Raw genomic sequence first — 26,359 nt, 5'->3', positions numbered from 1 at the left:
GTTTCCACGCGAACTTGTGTACTAACGAATTTGTTAGTAACAAAAAAAGTGGCACCATATTAAAGATTTAACTTTTATCTTTAAATTGATACCAAATTCATTTAAATCACACCAGTATTTAAAAAGATATCACGGCTGATGTGAAGAAGTAACGAAAAAGACATGTATGAACTGTTTGATACGTCGTGAGTTGCGGCCTATTTACCCCCTATAAAAGCACGCGTTTTTAGATTTTTGCTTTCACACGTTGATTCATACACATCTCCGCTTCTTTTGACACTTTACCTGGGATTCTACACCTTCAGAAGCAGCACAAATCTTTGCACTATTGCAAGAAGGGCTCAGCCAGCGGGCTGTCGCACGTCAGCGCCACATAAGCCAGTTCTGGGTTTCGAAAGTTTCAAGACGCTTTCGGGAGACTAGTGGCTTTATCCCGAGACCAAGTTCTGAACAGCGCCGGTGCACATCGCAGAGGGAAGACCGTTTTTTCATGTCAACCTCTCTATGAAATCGTCATTTGACTGGAATCGACGTCCAGCAAGAGCTCAGAAATGTTCGTAGGATAGCTGTTAGCGAGTAGAAAGTTTGTCTAAGACATAAGCAATAGAATTTCACTCCAAAAAGGCCTGCCACAGGCTTGAAACTGACGGCAGGTCACCGATAAGCACGCTTTCAATTTGCTCGTACACATCTCGATGTTAAGTCGAGCAAGCCACCCCCATAAGCCACTGTTTCAGCGAACCAGCACTGCACAAATCGCTCCTCAGGCCGCCTATAAACCCGACCTCTTCGACTGCTGCCCTGCAAACACAGTTTGCACTCATCGGAGAACAGAACTCGCCTCCATTACTCGCCTTCCCATCGAGATGTGTACGAGCAAATTGAAAGGGTGCTTATCGGTGACCTGCCGTCAGTTTCGAGCCTGTGGCAGGCCTTTTTGGAGTCAAATTCTATTGCTTATATCTTAGACGAACTGTCCACTCGCTAACAGCTATCTTACGAACATTTCTGAGCTCTTGATGGACATCGATTCCAGTTAAATGACCATTTCATAGAGAGGTTGACATGAAAAAACGGTCTTCCCTCTGCGATGTGCACCGGCGCTGTTCAGAACTTGGTCTCGGGATAAAGCCACTAGTCTCCCGAAAGCGTCTTGAAACTTTCGAAACCCAGGACTGGCTTATGTGGCGCTGACGTGCGACAGCCCGCTGGCTGAGCCCTTCTTGCAATAGTGCAAAGATTTGTGCTGCTTCTGAAGGTGTAGAATCCCAGGTAAAGTGTCAAAAGAAGCGGAGATGTGTATGAATCAACGTGTGAAAGCAAAAATCTAAAAACGCGTGCTTTTATAGGGGGTAAATAAGCCGCAACTCGCGACGTATCAACAGGCCTCCGTCACTCGCCTATGCCGGCCGAGATAATTACCTACAGCGCGCGACAACTTCAAGTTGCAAATCAGTCCGGGCCGCCACGCGCCTGTTTGCACACGCGTATCTATACACGCTCGGTCGATCATAGTCGCAATCAAGGTTTATTGTTCCAACAGCACTGTTATTCTTCTTTAATGAAAAATTGTAATATTTAGGAATAATAATTAACTGTAGTGATTTAAATAATTAAAAAAAACTACACTTTTTAAATATTAAATTATTTTGAAATACTTATGACAAAAAACTATAGCAAAAAAATTATTTTAGCTAATAAAAACATTAACTTTACTTCACAGTGTCTATTTTCCGACACTACACCTTTTAAAACTGTTTGTTTAATTTCGAATTATCGCAACACTGAAGTTAATTAATAGGTACTTTAGAGATGGTACGATTATACAAACTCCACTAGATTAAAGTTTTCTAATCGTAAATACAATAAATGCTTCTTAAAATTAAGTTTTTATTTATTTTACTTTGCTCATACAACCCTGACGCTTGAGCGGTGACGTAGATCAATTCTAAACACAAAAAAAATGCGCTCTTGTGAGCGTAGTAGTAAGGTGCGATTTCGAATGCACCATGTGCGTTGGATATTTTGCATTATTATTATTACCGTTAAAATGTCGGCATCTGATCCTACACAAAGGAGTGCAATTTCTGTTGCTACTATTATTTATTCTGTGGTATCAAACAGTTCATACATGTCTTTTTCGTTACTTCTTCACATCAGCCGTGATATCTTTTTAAATACTGGTGTGATTTAAATCGTTTATTCCCGATGTCCCCCACTATTTGTCCACCACTGGTGGACATCGAGAAAAAAAGTTGCAATGTCCATCAGTGGGGGACAGCGCTACTGAAATCTTTCCGTTGGGCCCTACTGGTGGACACTGAGAAGAAATGTGTTGCTCTGTCCCTCAGTGGTGGACATCGAAACCAAAAAAGTTCCGTTGTCCCCCACTATTATATTTGTGTTCATGAATACAAACATTTTAAGTAAATCTTACATTTTTAAAGCATTTTTATTATAGTTTAAAACAATCCTTAATTAATACTAACGCCCGAAGTGTGCGTTAATCGGAACCGTTTTGTCATTTTTAATTTTCCAAGTACCCACAATGTTCATGTTATCAGAAATTATTGTGTCGGTAATGTTACTATTTTGCACTTATTATCTGTAATTATGTCGGAAATTGCAGGATCTAGTTCACGACAAATTGAAAAAGTTTACATAAATAGGAAAGGTAGCCCATCAATACACTTTAAAAAGTTTTTTGTTTTTATTTTAATTGCTGTATACTGCATTTTTTATGAATATTGTTAATATCATATTATATATTATTGCTATTAATATCAAGGACGAAGGTCAACCTTCATATTATGTTAAAAAACTGAGAATTATATTTGATACGAAATAAAAATGTTTATTTTTTAATAATCATGGGGGGGACAACGGAACTTTTTTGGTTTCGATGTCCACCTCTGAGGGACAGAGCAACACATTTCTTCTCAGTGTCCACCAGTAGGGCCCAACGGGAAGATTTCAGTAGCGCTGTCCCCCACTGGTGGACATTGCAACTTTTTTTCTCGATGTCCACCAGTGGTGGACAAATAGTGGGGGACATCGGGAATAAACGATTTAAATGAATTTGGTATCAATTTAAAGATAAAAGTTTAATCTTTAATATGGTGCCACTTTTTTTGTTACTAACAAATTCGTTAGTACACAAGTTCGCGTGGAAACAACTTCATGTAAGTGATTCCATAGTTTTGCTCGCGAGTGTATATGGTTTCCAACATGGCAAAAATCGGAACCAGCGATTCGGTATTGACGGTGGCGCCCCGCTGTCAATGTCATCGATAGGACAGTTCAGTATTTTGGAACTATAATATTATGTATACCTTGATTTTTTAGAATCCAGCAGAGATGTAAACAAACACTTTCATACACAATTACACCATAATCACTTACGTGTTCATAATATCATACACATTATTTAACAAGCCCATGAAACCAACTTTATTTTCACGTTTAGATAAGTTTGAAATCAATCTTTGAAACAAATTATTTTGCAAAATACGTGGACGATGAAAATTTGTGAGACTTGTCAAATTGACTTGACGTTTAAAATCATGTGTTATCTCCATATTGTCTATGACTTGTCTCTGACACATCAGTGCTGTAACCTGTGAGTCATAGACAATAATCTGTAAATTTAATCGATATTATTTTAAGTATTCACTTATTCCGATTACTGATTAATTTTAAATAAAAAATATACGATACTTTGTTTAGTTTTCCAGCGATAACTTCAATAATATTGGAGATAACGTAAAATTATTTTTCTACTTTTAGTGTATACTTTTTCGGAGTCAGTTTAATTTTTAGTCGGTTTTATTTAAACGAAATTATTTTACTTTTTTATGCAATTATGCTTACGTATTGTTCGATTGCTTATTTTCCTATATAAGTATAAAGGCACTGGGTCTCTATCAGAAGGAACTCTAGGGGTGGAATCTCCATTGGCGTGGGTTAACGGGCAAGGAGATAATATCTTGGATGGTTGACAATCACTTTTCCTACAATTTAACGTTCCACCAAACTCAACACGCTTTCAAAGATAACCTCGCAGCCGCCTGCTCACACTTGACATGACACAACTGATTGACAGTTATCTTTTTCTGCGCATCAGTCGGGTGTTACGTTTAGGAATCACAAACCTTCTGCTCTACAGATTTATACAGATAACATAATATTAAGATTGGTACTATTAATCATCAATAATAATTTGCAGCATCTGTGTCCGGGCGCCGACAAGTAAATAAAATAAAAGAAAATTAAAATCTTCTTTCAATGAGGATCATTTCGATTTTTAGTTGTGAATGCAGATTTATAGGGCTAAGAAATCCTTAATACACAGTCCAAAAATTTTTGTTCTACGACAAAAATTGACGAAGTTATGGCCAAATTACTAAAAAAGTTCACTGACCGCCCGGCGCGGGGACGATGACGTCATTATATCCGATCCGAACGCTGCCGGCGTAGTGCGTCGATAGAAATTTTTTTTTTCTAGCCAAACTATCAGTTTTAGAGAAAAACTTGTAATGACATTTATTCATCAGAATAAAGTAAGCTATCGATAGGTAATTTTTAAAAATAGAAATTGTGAAAAATAACGCAAAAAATCCATACGCTCAATGCTCATACGGTTCAATGGAGCGCAGAGACACGATTGGGGTCTCCGCGGTGGTATTTGGCGATTTATTCAAATAAAGTGTTCATAAGTGTCGTTAGAGTCATATCTTCTTCCAAGTAAAATATAAAAATGTATAAATTTATTTACTTCTAACAATAAGGTATAGCTGAGGCAGATACACTCTGCCTAGGCTCTAAGACATTGCTATGAAGATCATTTCGATGTACACGCAATACCTACACCTACCTATCTATTCGCCGTTCCCATGGGTGGGCCAGCTGCTCTCTCCTGGAAATCTATTTAATCTTAGCCTAGAAGCTGGGTATGACTCCCCCTCGGCCAGAAGCTGAGTATTACATACCCCCCCCCCCCAGGCCAGAAACTGGGTATGACTTGACCCCCCCCCTCCCCCCAGGCCAGAAGCTGGGTAAGGCTAGCCCCTCCCCCCAGCCCATAGAAACTGGTTATGACTTGACCCCCCCTCCCCCAGGCCAGAAGCTGGGTAAGGCTAGCCCCTTCCCCCAGTCCATAAGCATAAGCTAGGTATGACTCCCCCTCGGCCAGAAGCTGGGTATGACTTACCCCCCCCCCCCCAGGCCAGAAACTGGGTATGACTTGCCTCTCCCCCCCCTCCCACCAAGCCCAGAAGCTGGGTAAGGCTTGCCCCTCCCGGTATGACTTATCCACCCCCCCCCCCCCCCCCCCCCCCCCAGGCCAGAAACTGGGTATTATTAGCATCATATTATGTATTATTATGTTCAATACAAACAATCATTAAGTTACACTCACCCCAACCGCGTCTCCGCATTGCATCGAATCCTATGAAAATGTGGTTTTTGGACATAGCGATACTTATTTTTCACAATTTTTATTTTTAAAAATTACTGGTCGATAGGTTACTTTATTTTGATGAATAAATGTTATTAAAAGTTTTTTTCTAAAACTGATAGTTTAGCTGGAAAAAAATATTTTCCATCCCAATAGTACGCCGGCTGCGCTCGATTCGGATATAGTGACGTCACGCGGCCCTGCGTACGTTGACTTTTAGCGGCAAAAACGGTCTATGTTTATTACTTAATATCTTCGTAAGTAATGGTCCGATTTGGATAATTCAAAAAGATATATCTTTCTAATGTCTTGAAGATTAACGTAGATACTAGTTTAATTGAATTTTCTACAACAGTACTGATCCTCATTGATAGCATCTTAAATTACCTCCCTAGCGGAATAGAGCAACAAAGAACTGAGCGAGCGAGATGTCACTAGTAGCAACACTGTCAAACAGAACTTTTTGCAACTATTTGAAGTTTAATAACTTTACGGATATCATTGATTGTTTTACTGTCCAGTGTGTTTTTTGATTACATCATCTCATCTCACAGTTTGTTTCCTGTTCTCGAAAATTTCATAATCAGTTCACATTCAATGTTGCGACTTTGTTGCAATTTTTAGTATTTTGACGATCACCCGGCGATGATACGCAAGTATTAAAATAATTTCACTTCGCGATTAACGAGAGGTTTTGTCGCATCACTAGTTCACAGACTAAAAATTTTTTTATGTCAGTTGGCCATTTTTGATGACATTTCTGCTGATTTCTAAAAAATTTGACTGTATTATGGTTTTTGACATTCCTTTCGACATAATGCAAAGTAATTTGTGATATGATAATGTTTAATTAAATTTTCTTGTATTGTAGACAAAATAAAAGTTCCAAATATATAGTATCACAGTATTTTATTGTTTTTTTTTGTATTCATCACACTAGTGCACTCAAAATAATACACTTTTTTTTTATAATACACCCTGTATAAACATCTATTAACATAAATAAAAAACGTTGACTTGGGCGATTATCCCACTACACCGCGCTCCGCCGCAGTACGCGGGACGACAGATTTAATCATTATATGCAAGTACCTCAGTTTGTAAAACACACGCGCGGCACAACACACTGACAACGCGTTTGCGCACGGAATGATTAAATCTGTCGTCCCGCGTACTGCGGCGGAGCGCGGTGCAGTGGGATAATCGCCTTAAAGCTTAGGTATTAACATCAGTTTTTAGGTAATGACAGTGCATCTAAAAACTTAAGAAAAAGCATCTTTTTTTTTACATGTCAAGCTTAATGGAGCTTTTGATATATTTTTTTTATGTTCTTATTGCCTACTGTTTTAGCTGTCGAACGAATTCACTTTTATACTTATAGGCCTCCTACATCGATAGATATTTCTAAATAAATGAATCCACCCGAACTCATAAACCCAAAAAATTCAATTACCTGCAATGTTTTAAAAGTAGGAATAAAATGTTTTATTCCAGTAGATTTGTCGATAAAATTGATCATATTACTGCGACCTAATAGGTTGGACAGTGGACACTGGTGACCAGACACACTGTATAATATAAATATCTTCTTTGCCTGGCCCATTCCTATTTTGTTTATTAATATAATGACTATCTATAAATAAATTATATTACTTATGCTATAAATACATGTTCAGGTACATCAGTTGGTCTCAAAGAATGTTGTAATGTTAGGCTGGGATATTCTAGGCGCGGCGACTTCTTCAGCTGCAGTTTGGAACGCATTTAGTAGTTCAGTCTGTTCTGTAATAAGAATATTTCGTATTTTACTAAATTACATTACAATGGTAAAGTAACCTCATTATTTTAATAATTAAAATTATTATTAATTGATATCCAACTGGCCAAAATAATTGATATCCAATCGGTGGGCTGAGTGTGAGTTTACATAAAAAAAAAATTATGAAAATTTTAGTTTTTGAACGTTTCCCGCTAGGTTTGATATAAACTCACATCACACTTAGCCCTTGGATCTGCTTTAGATAGTCAAGGATAAATAGTTCTACGGCTGCCCCAGACCGTATATCCACGGATTCGGATCGGACGTAGTGCGAAACCGTTCTAAAGCCTCGCACCAGTCGAATGACGAGTAAATTTCGCGACTGTGCGATGGGCGGCCGCAGTGAGTGTGCGAGCCGACAGCAATATAATTACGCGCGAGTGATAAGGATAGGAAGGTTGCACAGCGTGCTATGGAGAGGGCTATGCTCGGTGTTTCTTTACGAGATCGAATCAGAAGTGAGGAGATCTGTAAACGAACTAAAGTCGCTGACATAGCCCGACGGATCAGCAAGCCGAAGTGGCAACGGGCAGGGCAGACAGTATGCAGAACTGACGGCCGACGGGGCAGCCAGGTTCTGGAGTGGAGGCCGCTTAACAGAAAACGCAGCGTGGGTCGTCCACCCACAAGGTGGGCCGACGACATCATAAAGGTAGCAGGAAGGCGCTGGACGCAGGCCGCTACCGACCGGGCAGCACGGAAAGCATCGGGGGAGGCCTACGTTCAGCAGAGGACGTCCTATGGCTGAGATGATGATGACGATGAGTATAGTCTGGTCTGTGAGCACGTAGAATCCCGTCCAATGACCCCAAGCTACCCATCCTTATCGCTCGCGCGTAATTATGTTGCTATCGCGCTCGCACACTCACTGCGGATGCCAGTCGCAGTCGCGACGGCGATATAATTACGCGTGAGCGATAAGGATGGGTAGCTTGGGGTCATTGGACAAAATTGTACGTGGTCACGGACCGGGCGCTGACCTGGCCAGTCCGGGTAGCGGGTGCGCAGGCGCGCGGCGACGTGCGCCAGGCGGCCCTCGGCCGGCCGCGCCGCCCACGCGCCGCAATTGATCGTCTCGGGGCCGCTTATTGCGCGCGAGCGATAAAGATGGGTATAGCCTGGTCCGTGAGCACGTAGAATCCCGTCCAATGACGCACGTAATTATGTTGCTGTCGCGCTCGCACACTCACTGCGGGCACCCGTCGCACAGTCGCGACGGCGCGAGCGATAAGGATGGGTAGCTAGGGGTCATTGGCATGGTTCGAATTTGTCAAGATAATTAGGCTTCGTGATAATTATCAAATAATTATCAACAGTATAAGATACATTTGTCATATTTTTTCATAATAAATTCTGATGTTACATTGAGAATGTTGCTTTATGTTTTGGTTACTGATTGTTGTCAAGTTATCCATCGCTAGTCGCATAAAGCGTCGTGGAAAATAGATATTAAATATTTTGACGCTAGTTAACCGAGTGATCGTTATGGAGCAAAACAGAACTATCTGTTAAATAACGTCCACCACTAGACGCAAGTGCGGAAATACAAGTTCGAAAACTTCGAATATAGTTCACTTTCACGAGCGCATTTTTTTGTTATTATCAACCGATAATTTACCATCTGTTATTATCAAGATAATTATCGTGGTAATTATCCTTTCGAACCCTCATTGGACAATATTGTACGTGGTCACGGACCGGGCTTTAGTGCGGGGGCGCTGACCTGGCCTTAAATCCGTTCTGCTCTATGGGTGTGAAACGTGGAAGGTCACCAAGGTTATCTCGCACCAGCTGCAGGTCTTCATCAACCGCTGCCTTCGCCGAATTCTCGGCTTATACTGGCCCGAGAAAATCTCCAACGTCGAGCTATTGGAACGCTGCCACGAAATTCCGATCGACCAGCAGATCAAGCGCCGCAGGTGGAACTGGATCGGCCACACTCCGAAGGGACCCCGATCACATCCCTAAGCAGGCTCTGGATTGGAATCCCCAAGGAAAACGCAAACGTGGTCGCCCCAGGCAAACTTGGCGGCGCACTGTAGCGGACGAGGCGAAGATCGGCAAGACCTGGAGCGAGATCAAGCGAGAAGCTCAAGACCGAACGAGATGGAGGACTGTTGTGGACGCCCTCTGCCCCATCTAGGGGGCATAGGACCATAAGTCAAGTAAGTCAAGCTGACCTGGCCAGTCCGGGTAGCGGGTGCGCAGACGCGCGGCGGCGTGCGCCAGGCGGCCCTCGGCAGGCCGCGCCGCCCACGCGCCGCAATTGATCGTCTCGGGGCCGCATATTACGCGCGAGCGATAAGGATGGGTAGCTAGGGGTCATTGGCCAATATTCTACGTGGTCACGGACCGGGCTGTAGTGCGGGGCGCTGACCTGGCCAGTCCGGGTAGCGGGTGCGCAGACCGCCCTCAGCAGGCCGTGCCGCCCACGCGCCGCAATTGATCGTCTCGGGGCCGCTTATTGCGCGCGAGCGATAAGGATGGTTATAGCCTGGTCCGTGAGCACGTAGAATCCCGTCCAATGACCCCAAGCTACCCATCCCTATCGCTCGCGCGTAATTGTTGCTGTCGCGCTCGCACACTCACTGCGGGCGCCCGTCGCACAGTCGCGACAGCAACATAATTACGCGCGAGCGATAAGGATGGGTAGCTAGGGGTCATTGGACGGGATTCTACGTGGTCACGGACCGGGCGCTGACCTGGCCAGTCCGGGTGGCGGGTGCGCAGGCGCGCGGCGGCGTACGCCAGGCGGCCCTCGGCAGGCCGCGCCGCCCACGCGCCGCAATTGATCGTCTCGGGGCCGCTTATTACGCGCGAGCGATAAGGATGGGTATAGCCTGGTCCGTGAGCACGTAGAATCCCGTCCAATGACCCCAAGCTGCCCATCCTTGTCGCTCGCACGTAATTATGTTGCTGTCGCGCTCGCACACTCATTGCGGGCGCCCGTCGCCCAGTCGCGACAGCAATATAATTACGCGCGAGCGATAAGGATGGGTAGCTTGGGGTCATTGGACGGGATTCTACGTGGTCACGGAGCGGGTGCGCAGGCGCGCGGCGGCGTGCGCCAGGCGGCCCTCAGCAGGCCGGGCCGACCACGCGCCGCAATTGATCGTCTCGGGGCCGCTTATTACGCGCGAGCGATAAGGATGGGTAGCTAGGGGTCATTGGACAATATTGTACGTGGTCACCAGCGTTGCCAGACGTCCCGATTTTTAAATCAAATTTAAATGTCCCGCGCGGGACAGACTCGGTCCCGCTTTTCGAAGAGAGACACTCACTTCACCAGACTATTGTTTGAAACGCCATATTATTCTAAAGAATATTTTTTTTTATTTCGATTTGTTTTTATTTTCTTTTTTTATTCTAAAGACGAATTTAAAATACATTTTCTATGGCTACTTTGCTATCTATTGTCACGTAAACGTAATTTAAAGTCAAATAAAAAGATAAATATTTCAAAACCTTTGATTTACGTTTTTTTACTATGTCCCGCTTCTGACGGAAGAATCCCGCTATTTTCACTCAAAAAGTACCAAAGTCCCGACTTGGCGAAAAAAAAAACTGGCAACGCTGGTGGTCACAGACCGGGCTTTAGTTCGGGGGCGCTGACCTGGCCAGTCCGGGTAGCGGGTGCGCAGGCGCGCGGCGGCGTGCGCCAGGCGGCCCTCGGCCGGCCGCGCCGCCCACGCGCCGCCGGCCGCCCGCGCGAGCCCGCCGCGGCACGCTGACTCCAGTCTCTGGCGTTCTGGAAATAATTCAAAATTTCAAAATGTATTTATTGGAAACAAGAAAATTTGTACATGAAAAAGCGTGTACGATAGTAGCCGCAATAGTTTCAGAGAACTGTCATCTAAATTTAATCATTTTTAAGTATAAGCAGAGTAAATACAAATGAGTAGGTCATCTTCATAGAAACGCACCGAGCGCGGTTTGTATGTGAGCGCGCCAATATAGATATGCGACGCGCACGCATACACTGACAAAATTCGGCGCAACCACGACTGGCTCCCCGCAAATCCCCGCAAAATTTTGTCAGTGTGTGCGTGCGCGCCGCATACGTGTTGGCGCGCTCACATACGTTACGCGCCCGTGCGTTTCTATGAAGATGACCTACTCATTTGTATTTACTCTGGTATAAGATTTTAAACTTACGCGTTCCATTTCGTCTACAACAGAAAGACACTGGTCTTAATGCGACATTTATTACTGAGTTACATTATGAAATCACGGCTATTTTGACTGATTTTTTTTTTCAAAAATAACTCGCACGTTTTAGTAGTACCAGGCCTGTTCATCTCCGCGAGTTTACATCGAAAACAAAACAAACATGCCATCGTGTCCCTACAGGATTACAATTCGACAAGGCGTCACATACGAGCGAGCATTGACTCACGCACGCGTATTCTTGTGTATGATGGAAAAAAATAAAGAAAATGGTGTACTAAATACTGTGCAGTATTTAACTGCCTAAATAACAATAAAAACACAGAATGTACTATTTTAAGTTGCCTAAAGACACTGAGAGGTAAATAAGTGGTAAATATTATTCATGATAATCTCCGCCATTTTCTGCAGTTTAGCACCTCACGTCACACATCATTTTACCCAAGTCAGCCCTATGGCTTCGGCGCAGTACCGACTACCGATCACTGACGTTTGTCAACAAAATGGTGCTTGACTCTTGAGACAACCTAAATTACACCATATTGTTAATGACATTGAGCATACATTTTTTTAAATACCTTCGCGAAGTAAACCTTCTGTACGTAGTACTTATGATTATTCTGTGGTAAAGCCCGGTCTGTGAGCACGTAGAATTTTGTCCAATGACCCCAAGCTACCCATCCTTATCTCTCGCGCGTAATTATGTTGCTGTCGCGTTCACACACTCACTGCGAGCGCCCGTCGCACAGTCGCCCCTTCCCCCCTGGACGAGCTTGAGTGTAGACGTGTTTCTTGTTAAATTAAATTAAAATTTTAAAATAAAATATCAAAATTAAATAGTCCCGAGTACTAGGAAATCATAAAAAGTGAAGAGCGTAACACTACGACGATAACGCGTGCTACGACACATCCTCGACCGCGCTATCTTGGCTCCTCCCATCTTGCTACGAGCTACGAACGTTCTACGGACTACCTCGCTACGCTGCGCTCCTGGTACTTCTGACTCCGCCTACTAGCTACGACACGTATAAATCCGCTACTACGACACAATGCCACTCAAAAGGACTCCACCTCATTCACCACAGAAGGTAACTACTGAGACAGCTGCAAACTCAAGTTCGGCGGCGCCTGCCGCTGACACAGACAATGAAAACTCAAGCAACATCACCAGCAGACCCCGTTTACGGAAACGAAATCATGATGATGAAAAGGTAACCTTTATGGCTGAAATTAGGAAGTCCATGGCATCGCTCCAGAAACAACAGGATACTCTACAGGGAAGTGTAAATGATATCCAGAGACAAAATAACGACATTATGAAATCCATAGAGTTTTTATCCAGACAATATGATGAGATAAAGGATAAGCTGGTTGTGATGGATAACGAGAGGAAAACTCAACTAGCGTACATTCAAACTCTTGAAGCTAAAGTTGAGAATCTTGAGAGATACCAAAAATTGGCTAGTATTGAAATTAAGAATATCCCTGTGCAGAAAAGCGAGACAAAAAGTGATTTGATAAATACGGTGGTTAAAATAGGAGAAGCTTTAAATGTCACGATTAGCGACCACCATATCCGTGACATATTTCGGCTTAACACAAAAAAGGGAGAAAATAAGCCAATAATAGTTGATCTAACTACTGTCACGTTAAAAGAAAAGTTACTGTCGTCAATAAAAAGTTATAATCGCACAAATAAGGACAGCAAACTAAATACACGGCAACTCCAGATTGACAACCAGCCCAAACCAGTATTTATTAATGAATGTCTAACTCAGACAGCGAGGCGACTGTACTTTATAGCCAGAGAATTTGGAAAAAGAAATGACTATGCCTTCTGTTGGACTGCTCACGGTAAAGTCTTCCTACGCAAGAGTGAAGGCACTGTGTCTCATCGAATTGACTCTGAAGCCTCACTGGATAGCCTACGACCAAACAAGGACAAATGACTAAGAAACTCGGTATATCTATATGTTTCGTACCGAAATATATTTATTAGTTTCTTAATTTTAGTTTAAGATAAAACAACACAAACTGGAAGGAATTTGCTCTTTTTCTTAATTGCATTTTTTAATCACAAACTGGCAACATTCTTTCCAATCCTATGGAGCTAGGCTCGCGATTGCGATTGCGACGCCCCCCAGTGACGCAAGAGTTTTGAGTTCGGAAGGACGCCCGTGCGCAACAGCGGTGTGTTCTTTAATTCGGCAACCACATAAGCGTTTGTCAATTTCCAAAATCAAGTGAATCTAATGAGTGCGGGATCCAGCCCCTATGGAACTATGGTCTTTCTCATCAATATGTGCTAATACTTCACAAACAAACTGCATTTCGGAGATACGCCGGGCCCGGCTGAGCACGCGGCTGGCACTGTGGAAAAGAGGTTTGTTCGCCGTTTGTTTTGAAAATTTAGTATAGCTAACATATTATTTGTTGGTCCTACGACCCGAATTTTCATTTTCCTTCCAATTGTGTAGTTTTATCGTAATTTTAGCGTACATACGTACCACATTTTTCATTCCACGTGCGACCATCTTTGTAACGCAAAATGGCGCAATCGAAAGTGGAAAATGATTCCAAGACCTCATTAGATTCCAATAGCGAGAGTAGTAGTTCATGTGTTCAGGATATTTTCGAGCGAGATTTAATTTTAGACGATTTAAAGAGAACATTACAGTTTGCAACTACAGATATTCAAAAATTCATTTCACGTACCAAAGATTTGTCAGCTCTTCAAAGAAAGTTTAGCAAATTGCAAACTAAAGTCGAAAAGTCTCTCATTAAATCTAAATCATTCAATAAAGAGGAACAAATCAAAATTAGAAACGACTTCGACGATTCGTATTATGCAATTGTCACTCAAGTAGATAAATTAAAACAATGTCAGGAGCAAAGCAGACGAATGAGTCGTCCCTTTGCTAATTCAGAATTTTCTAGTAATGCTAAATTACCTACTTTGCCTTTGCCCAGTTTCTCTGGCGAAAGCACAGAATGGAATTCATATTTCGATTTGTTTTGTTCTCTCGTTCACCACAATACTGCCTACACGGATGCGGAAAAGTTTAGGTATTTGCTTCTTACGTTAAAAAATGAACCATTTAACCTTATAAAGTCCATTCCAATCACTGATGCTAATTATTTCGTAGCAATACAAATATTAACTTCACGTTATGAAAACAAAAGAATCATAGCTTCGAATCATCTTGATAAAATACTCAACATTCCATCTTGTAACGTAAAATCAACGAGTGATTTACGTAACTTATTAAATACATTCCAAGAAAACATTAAACCTCTTGAAGTAATGAAGTTTCCCACCAGTGAATGGAGTTTCGTTTTGTTACACATCTTACTACGTAAAATTCCCGCATCTGTTCGTAAGCAATTCGAGTTATCATTGTGTTCACCTTCAGACATTCCAGAGGTCAACACATTCATTTCATTTTTAGAGCGTGAACTTGTCGCTGAGGAGTTTTCTAACGATAATTTCGGGCAGTCGAGTAAAATTATTAACAATAAAGGCGGTAGATTTAGCTCACAGTCTAGCTCGCGAGCGGCGCCCCCTAGCGGCAATATGGCCGCCGGTCAGCGACAAGCCTTCGCGGCGAACTTCGCGCCGCAATCCTCTGACGTGTCAGGCAACACTCAGCCTAATCGGCATAGCGATAAGGCACATTGTTTGTTATGTGATGCTCAACATACGTTGACAAAATGTTCTAAGTTTTTGAATCTTTCAATAAAAGATCGAATTTCTTTTATTAAAAACAAAAGTGTTTGTTACAATTGTTTACATCTCGGCCATAACGTGAGCCAATGTAAATCCAATTTTTCGTGTAGGAATTGTCAGAAGCGCCATCACACATTAATTCATTTTGACAATAATGTAAACAAAGCGTTCGATCCGAGTAGCGGTACTAATCAGTCCGTCCCGCTCCCGCTCACGGCGGAGTGTAATAATGTTGTCTCTGTTTCTACGACTGATGCCCAGCTGACTTTAACGTCAACTCGAGATAAGGAAAACGATTCTATTGTGCGTACGAGTACGGTGCTATTGTCTACGGCACTTGTCGATGTTTATATTGATGATCACAAGTTATCAACCGTGCGCTGTTTAATTGATACGGGCAGCCAGGCTACTTTCATTTCGGAAGCGTGTGCGCAACGTTTAGGTATTTCACGTAGACGTGTGAACGTTCCGCAAGTTTATGGAATAAATAATAACAAACCGGTTTACCCTAAGGGAGTGGCTTCTTTCTTCATTGCGCCTAGAAATCAATCGCAACCTTCGATTCATGTTGATGCATTGATTTTGCCCAAATTAATTACAACACAAATGCCTACTTGTCAATTACCTTATACAGGGTGGTCTCATATTCAAAACTTAACTTTAGCTGATCCGAGTTTTCATACACCACAACCAGTGGAAATGCTTTTAGGTGCTGACATTATTCCGCAAGTTTTATTGCATAACACAATCACGGGTCTACCAGGTTCACCAATTGCTATGAATAGTATTTTTGGTTATTTATTGTTGGGTAAACTCGATTTGAATTCATCGATTGAGGTTTCTCTTCCGGTCCAGGTGTGTCACAGCTCTGTTAACGACGACTTTGACCTCCAGCGATTTTGGGAATTAGAAACAATTTCTGAACAAAAGTCTCTCACTCCTGATGAACTTTTGTGTCAATCTTTTTTTGAAAACACGCATACGCGTAATGAGTGTGGGCGATACGTGGTCGCTCTTCCCTTCAAACCTGACGCACCGCCCCTCGGCGAGTCGCGGGATATTGCTATTTCTAGATTTCGTAAATTAGAGTACAAACTCGAGCGTAATTCGCAGCTCAAACATGATTATCACGCGTGCCTCCAGGAGTACTTAGAGCTCGGCCACATGGAGCCCGTCGATAGTCCAGCAGCTGCAGGTGGTAACTATTATATACCGCACCACGCCGTGGTCAAAGAATCTAGTGAAACCACCAAAACCAGAGTAGTTTACGACGCAAGCTCTAAGACTACAAACGGTTTTTCTCTAAACGACAATTTGTTAATTGGTCCAAAGCTTCATTTAGATATTGTTGATGTGTTATTAAAATTTCGCATTCATTTAATTGCTTTCACAGCTGATATCAAACAAATGTATCGTAACATTATGATTCGTGAATCGGATAGGGATTTTCAGCGTATAGTGTGGCGCACCTCGCCCGAGGAGCCCCTACGCGATTATAGACTTTGCACTGTGACCTTTGGAGTTAGCTCATCGCCCTATCTTGCTCTTCGCACCATTCAGCAGCTCGCTCATGACGAGGCCGCACGCTTCCCGCGCGCATCGCAGGTCCTCATGCGCGACGTATTTGTAGACGATGTCGTATCGGGTGAATGTGATGAGTCACGGGCTCTCGCCCTACAACAAGAGTTGATAGGTATTTGTCAATCCGCAGGTTTTGAGTTGCACAAGTGGCATAGTAATTCTCCCGCCTTACTTCTCGGTTCTCAGCCGACAGTTTCTCATGGTGAGCGGTGCGAAAGTGTGCCCTTCGCACACATGGAGAATGACTCATCCACTAAGGTCCTAGGTATGCAGTGGGACCCGAACTTAGATACTTTTGGTTTCAGTGTGAAAAGTTACTCTGAAAAATGTACAAAGAGGTCCATTCTTTCAGAAATTGCACGTATTTACGACCCTCTCGGTCTTTTATCTCCAGTGACTTTATTTGCAAAACATTTAATTCAATTATTGTGGATTTCTTCTGTGGACTGGGACGAAACCCCACCACAAGACATAGTCGATTCGTGGGCTAGCTTTACAAGTCAGCTTCCACTATTATCTAACATTAGCTTTCCGCGTCATGTTTTCCCTCAAAATTGTAAATTACAGCTTCACGGCTTTTCAGACGCCTCCGAAAAGGCATACGCAGCATGTGTTTATCTCCGCGCGCAGCGCGAGGATGGTAGTGTGTGCGTGTCCTTATTGTTAGCGAAAACACGCGTCGCGCCTACGCGTCGCGTATCTATTCCCCGTCTCGAACTGATGGGAGGTGTTTTGTTATCACAACTTATTAAAAAGGTGTTACAAAATTATAGTGATAAAATACAAAGTGATCAAATTTATACTTGGTCGGATTCAAGTATTGTTTTAGCATGGTTGCGTTCACCGCCCCATGAATGGAAAACATTTGTTTCAAACCGTACTACGGAGATATTGAATATTGTCCCCGCGGATTGTTGGCGGCACGTCCCGTCGGCCGACAACCCCGCGGACGCTGCTTCGCGCGGCATGTTACCCGCTGCTTTCTTGCACCATGAGATGTGGTTTCATGGGCCTCGCTGGTTGAGCGAGAATGAAAGTATGTGGCCTGTTCCAAAGCCTGTTCTTCCTACTGATGAAGAAAAGCGTAATGTTGTGTGTAGCGTTGCAGTTTTGGCTGTTTTCACAAATTGATATTTCTTCTCGATATTTGGATTTAGGATACCACTGGCGACATCTATTGGCGTGATTTTGAATTAATTTGCAATAGATGGCGCTTTTTGCTCAGTCAATTCAAATATATTTTGTTGAAACATTTCCTAATGTTTTTGTTTTGATTATTCTATTTTTTAATAGAATATTTTCAGTGTTCAGGAGATTGTTTTCATCATGGTTTTATTAGTATTTGCCTTTTACCTAAGCGGCGAAACGAAACGTCTTGCGATGTCAATGACTCGCAGGCTGTCAGTTGAGCTGTCAAATCACTTTGGAATTTTGGTCGATCTTGCGCAACCGCAATTTGATTATTTTCGGGGATGTAATCCCCTGTGTTTTAAATCGTGTGTTGCAGAATGCATCCACGATAATTTCATAATATAATTTAAAATAATCACACATGAGAAATTCCCTAAATTCTATTCGGATGAGGGTATTGGGTTGCTGAGGGCTGCGAGCGAAGCTCAAATTAGTGAACAGCCTTCATGCGGAATTTCAGATTTTCAAATTTCATATATTTCAAATTTCATAGATTTCATATTTTACGATTTTACATTTCATATTTTAGATATTTCAATATTTCATATTGATTTCTATAATTATTACTCCTTTCTGAACTGCTGATCTCTTCGCATTTCCTCCTTGTCATCAAACCTCTGTCTCTGCAAGAGTTTGAACGCTTACCTGTCAAAGAGATGCAAGAGCTTCATCTGGCACTGCGCGCTTGAGGCCGTGGAGGACGCTGCTTGTAACCTAAAAGTGTGCGAGACCCGTTGGACCCCGGAAGAAGAGAGGAACGTTCAGGGTAACGGCTTATAACCGCATGGCTTCCAAGGTACCCACTTTTCCATCCTTCAAGTAGGAGTCTTTCCGACCTGACATCGCGCAGTTATCTTAACTAGTAGAGTCTTTTAATATTTAGGCTGAGTTTTAAGAAATTTGTAGTGGCAATAATATTCACCAAACCGAACCCAATTAACGACCCTGAATCCCTTGAGATTGGCACTATTACAGTAGTTATTATAATATCGTAATTGTTAACTATATACGAGCATACGAGATAAAAATAAATTGTGTCAATTGAGAGGGAGCTGTTTTATTTACATTTTCTAATTTCACACAAGGAACGGTAACTTATATAAATTTCTGCAAGCCGGACAACCTCTTTTTCACGTGCAGACAATTCACCATCTTCTCCGTCTGCACCGGTGGCGGTTCAATTCCAGTCACCAAGCCGCCAGGAAAAAATCCTACCTTGCAGTGGCGCCCATCTTTTGATGTTTATTATTGCCACATTATTTTTTATGAAGTATCACTTCTATTTTATTGTAAAATATTTTTTTATTAGGGAATCTCTCATGTGTGTGCTGTTGTTTGTCTTGTTTTTTTTGTAATTTATTTTATTTGTGATGCCCACATAATTTTTTTCAAGTTGTCAACCTTATACATTATTATTATGTTAACCATTATAACAGAGCGTACTACTCTATATGAGGTTAGTTTACATGACGTTAGGTTACATATTTTTTGTGTTGCAACTCTTATTTTGTATATTATGTTGGGACAAGTAAGTAACATTTTTTTTGTTAGGTTATATTTATTTTATACCTACACTGCTTTTGGGCTTTATAGCTTATAACTTTAGTTACTTACTTTAATTATTTTGTTTTTTCATACAAGACAAGCACAGTTTTAGTTTTAATTTTAGTGTTTAATTATTTGTACTCATATTAAGTAAGTACATAATGTATTTTAAAGTACCTACCCGGATATTTTGTTACAAAATGCTAACTAAAATCTTTAACGTTGTTTATGTACTTAGGTAACAATTTGCTTTTGTGTCACTATGACATATAACTTTTATTTCTTGTTACCTAGTACACATTATTTTGTATTAATTACATAATGTTAGCATAATATTATAACTTTTATTAGTTTTTGGCAAATATTTGTTTACATTTGTGGAAATGTTTTGAATCTTAAGTAATGGATTTTAATTAAGTAAATACAGTTATACCTATTAGTTATTTAGGCATTATACTGCAGTGTATTATAAGGTTTGGTACATAATGTTATTACTGGCTAGTGAGTTGTTTGTGGGTTAATTTTTATACGGGAATAACTTAATTGTTTATTATTATGGTTTTGATAACAATTGAAAGTTATTATTTTTTAGTAAAGTGCCATTCTCTTAAATTTGTATAAATAAGATTAGTATTTTTTAACTAACTTTTGGAAAATATTTTTGCCACAGTTTTTTTTTTTCAAAAATATTTTTATTATGCTACCTTCTTTAAGGAAGTTTTTTTTTTAAATTATAGTTATGCCAAGGTTCTCAGTCGTAGGACTTAGGATTTTTTTTTCTGGGTAGGTAGGTACTTTACTTTCATAACTAACTTGAGTTTAGTTTTTAGATTTTTTTTTTTGGACACAATCATATTGTGTAGTTTTTCTGTTAGGAATTTAAGAACGGTAGATTCTTTTATAGCAAATTTTTTTTTTTTGGACACAATCGAGTTGTCGGGTAACTGCTACATACTTACTAGCCTCGGTGCTTTATTCTGTAACTGATAGTTCAGAAATTGTTTTCCAGAGATTGTATCTCTGTGTTTTTGTTTTGTTTTGTTTGAGTGCTATGTATCTCCTATATACATGCCTCGTTTGTTTTGTCTTTTCCAGGGATGACATCATGTGCTTCTATGCACTATTCCCTGTGTTTTGTGTTTTGTTGCGATGACGTCCAATTTATATTGTGGCCAGCGACATTTTTGTTCTGTGGTTTTTAACCCAGACATTTTTTCTAGGGACGACATGTGTTGAAATATACACTTTCCCTAGGGCCCACTGGATGGCTATTCCAGAAAATATGTTCGTAATGGCCGAAATAGCCTTACAACGTTACTGGGGATTCGAGTACCACTGGTTCACAGTTGGGACTCTATGGGGAATTTTGAATGCAGGTGGCAAGCAGTATAATTTGAAACTGATGCTTACAGGTATGAAAGAGAGGTATGAAAGATGATTGTATGTTAGTGTTGGGTTTTATTTATGCTCGGACAGCAGAGATTGTTTTAGGTTTGAAGAACATCAGTCCTGGTAGTTGGTTTTCATCTGGTTTGTTTTGCTTAGTGAAAAGTTTGTTTTTGTTCCTGTTATGTCAGCATACCCTACAACTCGTTGTTTGTTTTTTCGAATTTTTTTTTTCAGTTGAAGTTTCTGCTGGAACGTTTTCTTTTTGAGGTCTTTCTGCGTTTAGACACATTTTTTTTTCTTTTTCAGTTTGTAGTTCGCTGAGGGCAGCTCAGATTCTTTCTCCGTGCGAATGTCTAGGGGGGAGGGTATTGTAGCGTTGCAGTTTTGGCTGTTTTCACAAATTGATATTTCTTCTCGATATTTGGATTTAGGATACCACTGGCGACATCTATTGGCGTGATTTTGAATTAATTTGCAATAGATGGCGCTTTTTGCTCAGTCAATTCAAATATATTTTGTTGAAACATTTCCTAATGTTTTTGTTTTGATTATTCTATTTTTTAATAGAATATTTTCAGTGTTCAGGAGATTGTTTTCATCATGGTTTTATTAGTATTTGCCTTTTACCTAAGCGGCGAAACGAAACGTCTTGCGATGTCAATGACTCGCAGGCTGTCAGTTGAGCTGTCAAATCACTTTGGAATTTTGGTCGATCTTGCGCAACCGCAATTTGATTATTTTCGGGGATGTAATCCCCTGTGTTTTAAATCGTGTGTTGCAGAATGCATCCACGATAATTTCATAATATAATTTAAAATAATCACACATGAGAAATTCCCTAAATTCTATTCGGATGAGGGTATTGGGTTGCTGAGGGCTGCGAGCGAAGCTCAAATTAGTGAACAGCCTTCATGCGGAATTTCAGATTTTCAAATTTCATATATTTCAAATTTCATAGATTTCATATTTTACGATTTTACATTTCATATTTTAGATATTTCAATATTTCATATTGATTTCTATAATTATTACTCCTTTCTGAACTGCTGATCTCTTCGCATTTCCTCCTTGTCATCAAACCTCTGTCTCTGCAAGAGTTTGAACGCTTACCTGTCAAAGAGATGCAAGAGCTTCATCTGGCACTGCGCGCTTGAGGCCGTGGAGGACGCTGCTTGTAACCTAAAAGTGTGCGAGACCCGTTGGACCCCGGAAGAAGAGAGGAACGTTCAGGGTAACGGCTTATAACCGCATGGCTTCCAAGGTACCCACTTTTCCATCCTTCAAGTAGGAGTCTTTCCGACCTGACATCGCGCAGTTATCTTAACTAGTAGAGTCTTTTAATATTTAGGCTGAGTTTTAAGAAATTTGTAGTGGCAATAATATTCACCAAACCGAACCTAATTAACGACCCTGAATCCCTTGAGATTGGCACTATTACAGTAGTTATTATAATATCGTAATTGTTAACTATATACGAGCATACGAGATAAAAATAAATTGTGTCAATTGAGAGGGAGCTGTTTTATTTACATTTTCTAATTTCACACAAGGAACGGTAACTTATATAAATTTCTGCAAGCCGGACAACCTCTTTTTCACGTGCAGACAATTCACCATCTTCTCAGTCTGCACCGGTGGCGGTTCAATTCCAGTCACCAAGCCGCCAGGAAAAAATCCTTTCTTGCATGTGTTGTGTTCGAGTACTTCTACTCCAAACGAGGACGTAGAAATTATTTCACGTTTTTCTTCACTCGGTAGACTTGTTCGTGTTACGGCTTTGATATTTCGTTTCTATCACAAGTGTAGAAAGGTCAATATTTCGAGTTCAAAACACATTACTGTGTCAGAGTATAATTTCGCTTTGAATCGACTTATACGAGTTGTTCAACATTCAGTTTTCAATGATGATATTTTAAAGATTTGTAATGGGCAATCACCATCAAATCAATTGAAACGTCTTAATCCTTTTATAGATTCAAACAAGTTGCTTCGCGTTGGCGGTAGAATTCATAAATCGCTTTTATCTTTTGAGTCAAAACATCAATTGATTTTACCTAAAAAACATCCTTTAACTTATTTACTGATTGACTTTATTCACGTTTCAAACTTGCACAGTGGGGCTCAAAGCACCCAATATACACTTTTACAAAAGTATTGGATATTATCAAGTCGTGACGTCATCCGCCAACGTATTCATCGATGCGTCCGTTGCGTTCGTGCGCGCCCCGCGCACACGCAGCCGTCAATGGGTTTGTTGCCCGCAGCTCGCTTGCGACCGGCCAGACCATTCATAAAAACTTCGGTAGATTTCGCAGGTCCATTTTACGTCCGAGCAAATAAGGTTCGTAACGCTAAAATAGTTAAATGTTATGTAGCAGTTTTCGTATGTATGAGCGTTAAGGCTATACATTTAGAGATCGTTTCGGAGCTTTCCACAGAAGCGTTTTTAGCTACACTTAGGCGTTTTGTTTCGCGACGCGGTTTGTGTACCGATATTTATTCAGACTGTGGAAAGAATTTCGTGGGATGCGATAGGTATCTTACGGAATTGTATAGTTTCTTGCGTAATGACGTAGTACAAACTACGCTCAATTCAAAGGTTCTTGGTCAAGGCATCACTTGGCATTTTCAACCCCCATACGCTAGTCATTTTGGTGGACTATTCGAAGCGGGTGTTAAAAGCTTTAAGCATCATTTCCATCGTGTGGTCGGCACACGAACTTTGACATATGACGAGATGCATACGCTCTTATGTCAAATAGAGGCGATTCTCAATTCGCGCCCACTTTGTGTTTTAAGTGCAGACTCAAGGGATCCTCTCCCTTTGACTCCATCACATTTTTTAATAGGTGAGCCCCTAACGTCAATTCCTGACATTTCTTTAGTGGATGAGAATCCTAGCCGCTTAGTAAGATGGCGTCTCATCCAACAGTCCACTCAACATTTTTGGAAGAGATGGAGTCTTGAGTATTTACATCATATTCAACAAGCAACCAAGTGGTTTAGTAATCGCGGTGCCCCGATTCGTGAGGGCATGATTGTGGTGTTACGCGAAGACAACGTTCCTCCCTTGCAGTGGAGACTTGCGCGTGTTCACGCCTTACACCCAGGTCCTGACGGGATCTGTCGGGTCGTTACTTTACAAATTGGACAGTCGTTCTTCAAACGAGCTGTTGTTAAGATTTGTCCTCTTCCTGTTGAGTAGGGAGTAGGTACGTTTTGCATCTAAGTAAAGCTAGAGTAGTTTTAGGTTTATAGTTAGGTTTCACTCTACAAATAGCTTAGATACTTGTAAGTTTCTAATCTTAGGTTTTGTCTTGTTAAAAGATACTCGGTACTTTTAAGGTGAGCGGTATGTTTCGTACCGAAATATATTTATTAGTTTCTTAATTTTAGTTTAAGATAAAACAACACAAACTGGAAGGAATTTGCTCTTTTTCTTAATTGCATTTTTTAATCACAAACTGGCAACATTCTTTCCAATCCTATGGAGCTAGGCTCGCGATTGCGATTGCGACGCCCCCCAGTGACGCAAGAGTTTTGAGTTCGGAAGGACGCCCGTGCGCAACAGCGGTGTGTTCTTTAATTCGGCAACCACATAAGCGTTTGTCAATTTCCAAAATCAAGTGAATCTAATGAGTGCGGGATCCAGCCCCTATGGAACTATGGTCTTTCTCATCAATATGTGCTAATACTTCACAAACAAACTGCATTTCGGAGATACGCCGGGCCCGGCTGAGCACGCGGCTGGCACTGTGGAAAAGAGGTTTGTTCGCCGTTTGTTTTGAAAATTTAGTATAGCTAACACTATATTTTCTATTGGCTTTTTGTTTTTGCATGCTATCATCATATTTTACTAACTGTATAATTTTTGTTTGTACATTTCTTATCAGCTTTTTAGAAATCCCCTATATTGTCTATGCGAACACAATTTGTACCTACACTTATCACCAACACATGCAACACACTTATTCATACACGTATATTTTATTCTATACACACACCACACATCTACGAGTACCGCTGTTACTAATAATTTCATCTTTTTCAATATACACAATTAAGAAAAGCCAATCTGCGAGTATTTGGATATGCACCATGGATTCTCCACGTAACTATTTTCACGTTTGAAAATATCTATGATGGAATAGATTCCATTCATATCTCGGAGTCATCTATATGTGATCCCGATGAACTTAAAAACCAAATAGATAACACAAATAAATCACTAAAAATTATGCACACTAACATACGCAGCATTAATCGAAACTTTGATGCTCTCAATATTTTCTTGGATCAAATCGGTATACAATGTGATGTCATTGTACTTTCCGAGTGTTGGCTTAGTAAATCGGCATTAGCCCCTAGTATGGATGGATATTCGTCATATAGCTCTGATTTTACTAATCAAAATGAGGGAGTAGTTCTATACGTACGATCAGATATTCAACATAATATTGTAAAACCAAATGTTACCAATGCAAACTGCCTTATTATAAACTACAAAAATGAATTGGCAATTATAGCTGTGTACCGTTCACCTTCGTATGGCAATATTGACAGTTTTTGTAATGACATGGACCTGTGTTTATCTTCACTTGCTTCGACAAAGTCAGTTGTCCTCATAGGCGATATTAATATCAATATTTCCCCAAATTGTCATGAAACAAACAGAGACAAATACTTGGACCTAATGGCACACCACGGGCTACAAGCGGCACATGTTTTGCCTACCAGAATGGATAACTGCATTGACCATGTTATGCTTCGAACAAACAAGAGATCAAAAACCTTCATTTTGGATACTCTTATAACAGACCATGCCCCTATCATTTTTTCTCTCGATCAAACTCTGAAAAGGGATCCATCAAATAAAACCTTATTAAAAATAGACTACTCTCCATTGATCAAGTACCTATCTAATATCGACTTTGCTAGTATCTATAACACTACTGACGCTAATTTGGCAGCTAAAGCTCTGTCAGATATCATCCATGAAGCCATCACAAACCATTCTAAAATAGTGCGGATTCCTCATCGTTATCGTACAGTCAAGCCATGGTTGACTCCGGGACTAGTCAGGTGTATTAGAAATCGTGACAGACTACATAGAAATGCTAAAAAAGATCCTTACAATGCTATACTGCAAATCACTTATGCTAGATACAGAAATTACTGCAATAACCTATTAAGAAAATTAAAAATTGAATATGAAAAATCTGAATTTCTAAAATACAAAGGTAATGCAAAAGGCACATGGAACACTATTAACAAAATAACCTACTTAAAACAATCTACCCCGCCTCCCCGTGAATTATTAAATCTGCATGCTGATCCTCTTGAGTCAATCAACCAGGTCAATAATTACTTTGCTGAAATTGGTGCTAAACTGGCTAACAATATTCTAGAACGGCAATCTAAAAATGATTGCAACTCCCCAACATATTTACCCGTATGTCAATCACAGCTGGACTCCATGGTATTA

At 40.9% G+C, this 26,359-nt stretch overlaps 1 protein-coding gene and 1 long non-coding RNA gene across 2 annotated transcripts in view; both read right to left on the bottom strand.

The window, feature by feature from the left end:
- Window positions 1–6,347: 6,347 nt before the first annotated feature.
- Window positions 6,348–8,337, bottom strand: LOC135081326 (uncharacterized). Its single transcript, XR_010259190.1, has 2 exons — window positions 8,255–8,337; window positions 6,348–7,237 (listed from the first exon to the last, which is right to left on the bottom strand). It is a non-coding gene; the product is annotated as an uncharacterized LOC135081326 (long non-coding RNA).
- Window positions 8,338–10,297: 1,960 nt separating this feature from the next.
- Window positions 10,298–26,359, bottom strand: part of LOC135080985 (uncharacterized) — a 26,353-nt gene continuing 10,291 nt past the window's right edge. The window contains exons 5-6 of the mRNA XM_063975709.1: window positions 10,888–11,022; window positions 10,298–10,431 (exon numbers count right to left, since the gene is read on the bottom strand). Coding sequence (XP_063831779.1) covers window positions 10,298–10,431; window positions 10,888–11,022 — 269 coding nt within the window. The remainder of the gene's footprint in view (window positions 10,432–10,887; window positions 11,023–26,359) is intronic.

The sequence above is a fragment of the Ostrinia nubilalis genome, chromosome 19, assembly GCF_963855985.1.
Source record: "Ostrinia nubilalis chromosome 19, ilOstNubi1.1, whole genome shotgun sequence".
NCBI classification, from domain to species: domain Eukaryota; kingdom Metazoa; phylum Arthropoda; class Insecta; order Lepidoptera; family Crambidae; genus Ostrinia; species Ostrinia nubilalis.
The sequence above is the reverse complement of the archived record's forward strand: the minus strand, read 5'-3'. Positions and strand labels throughout refer to the sequence as shown.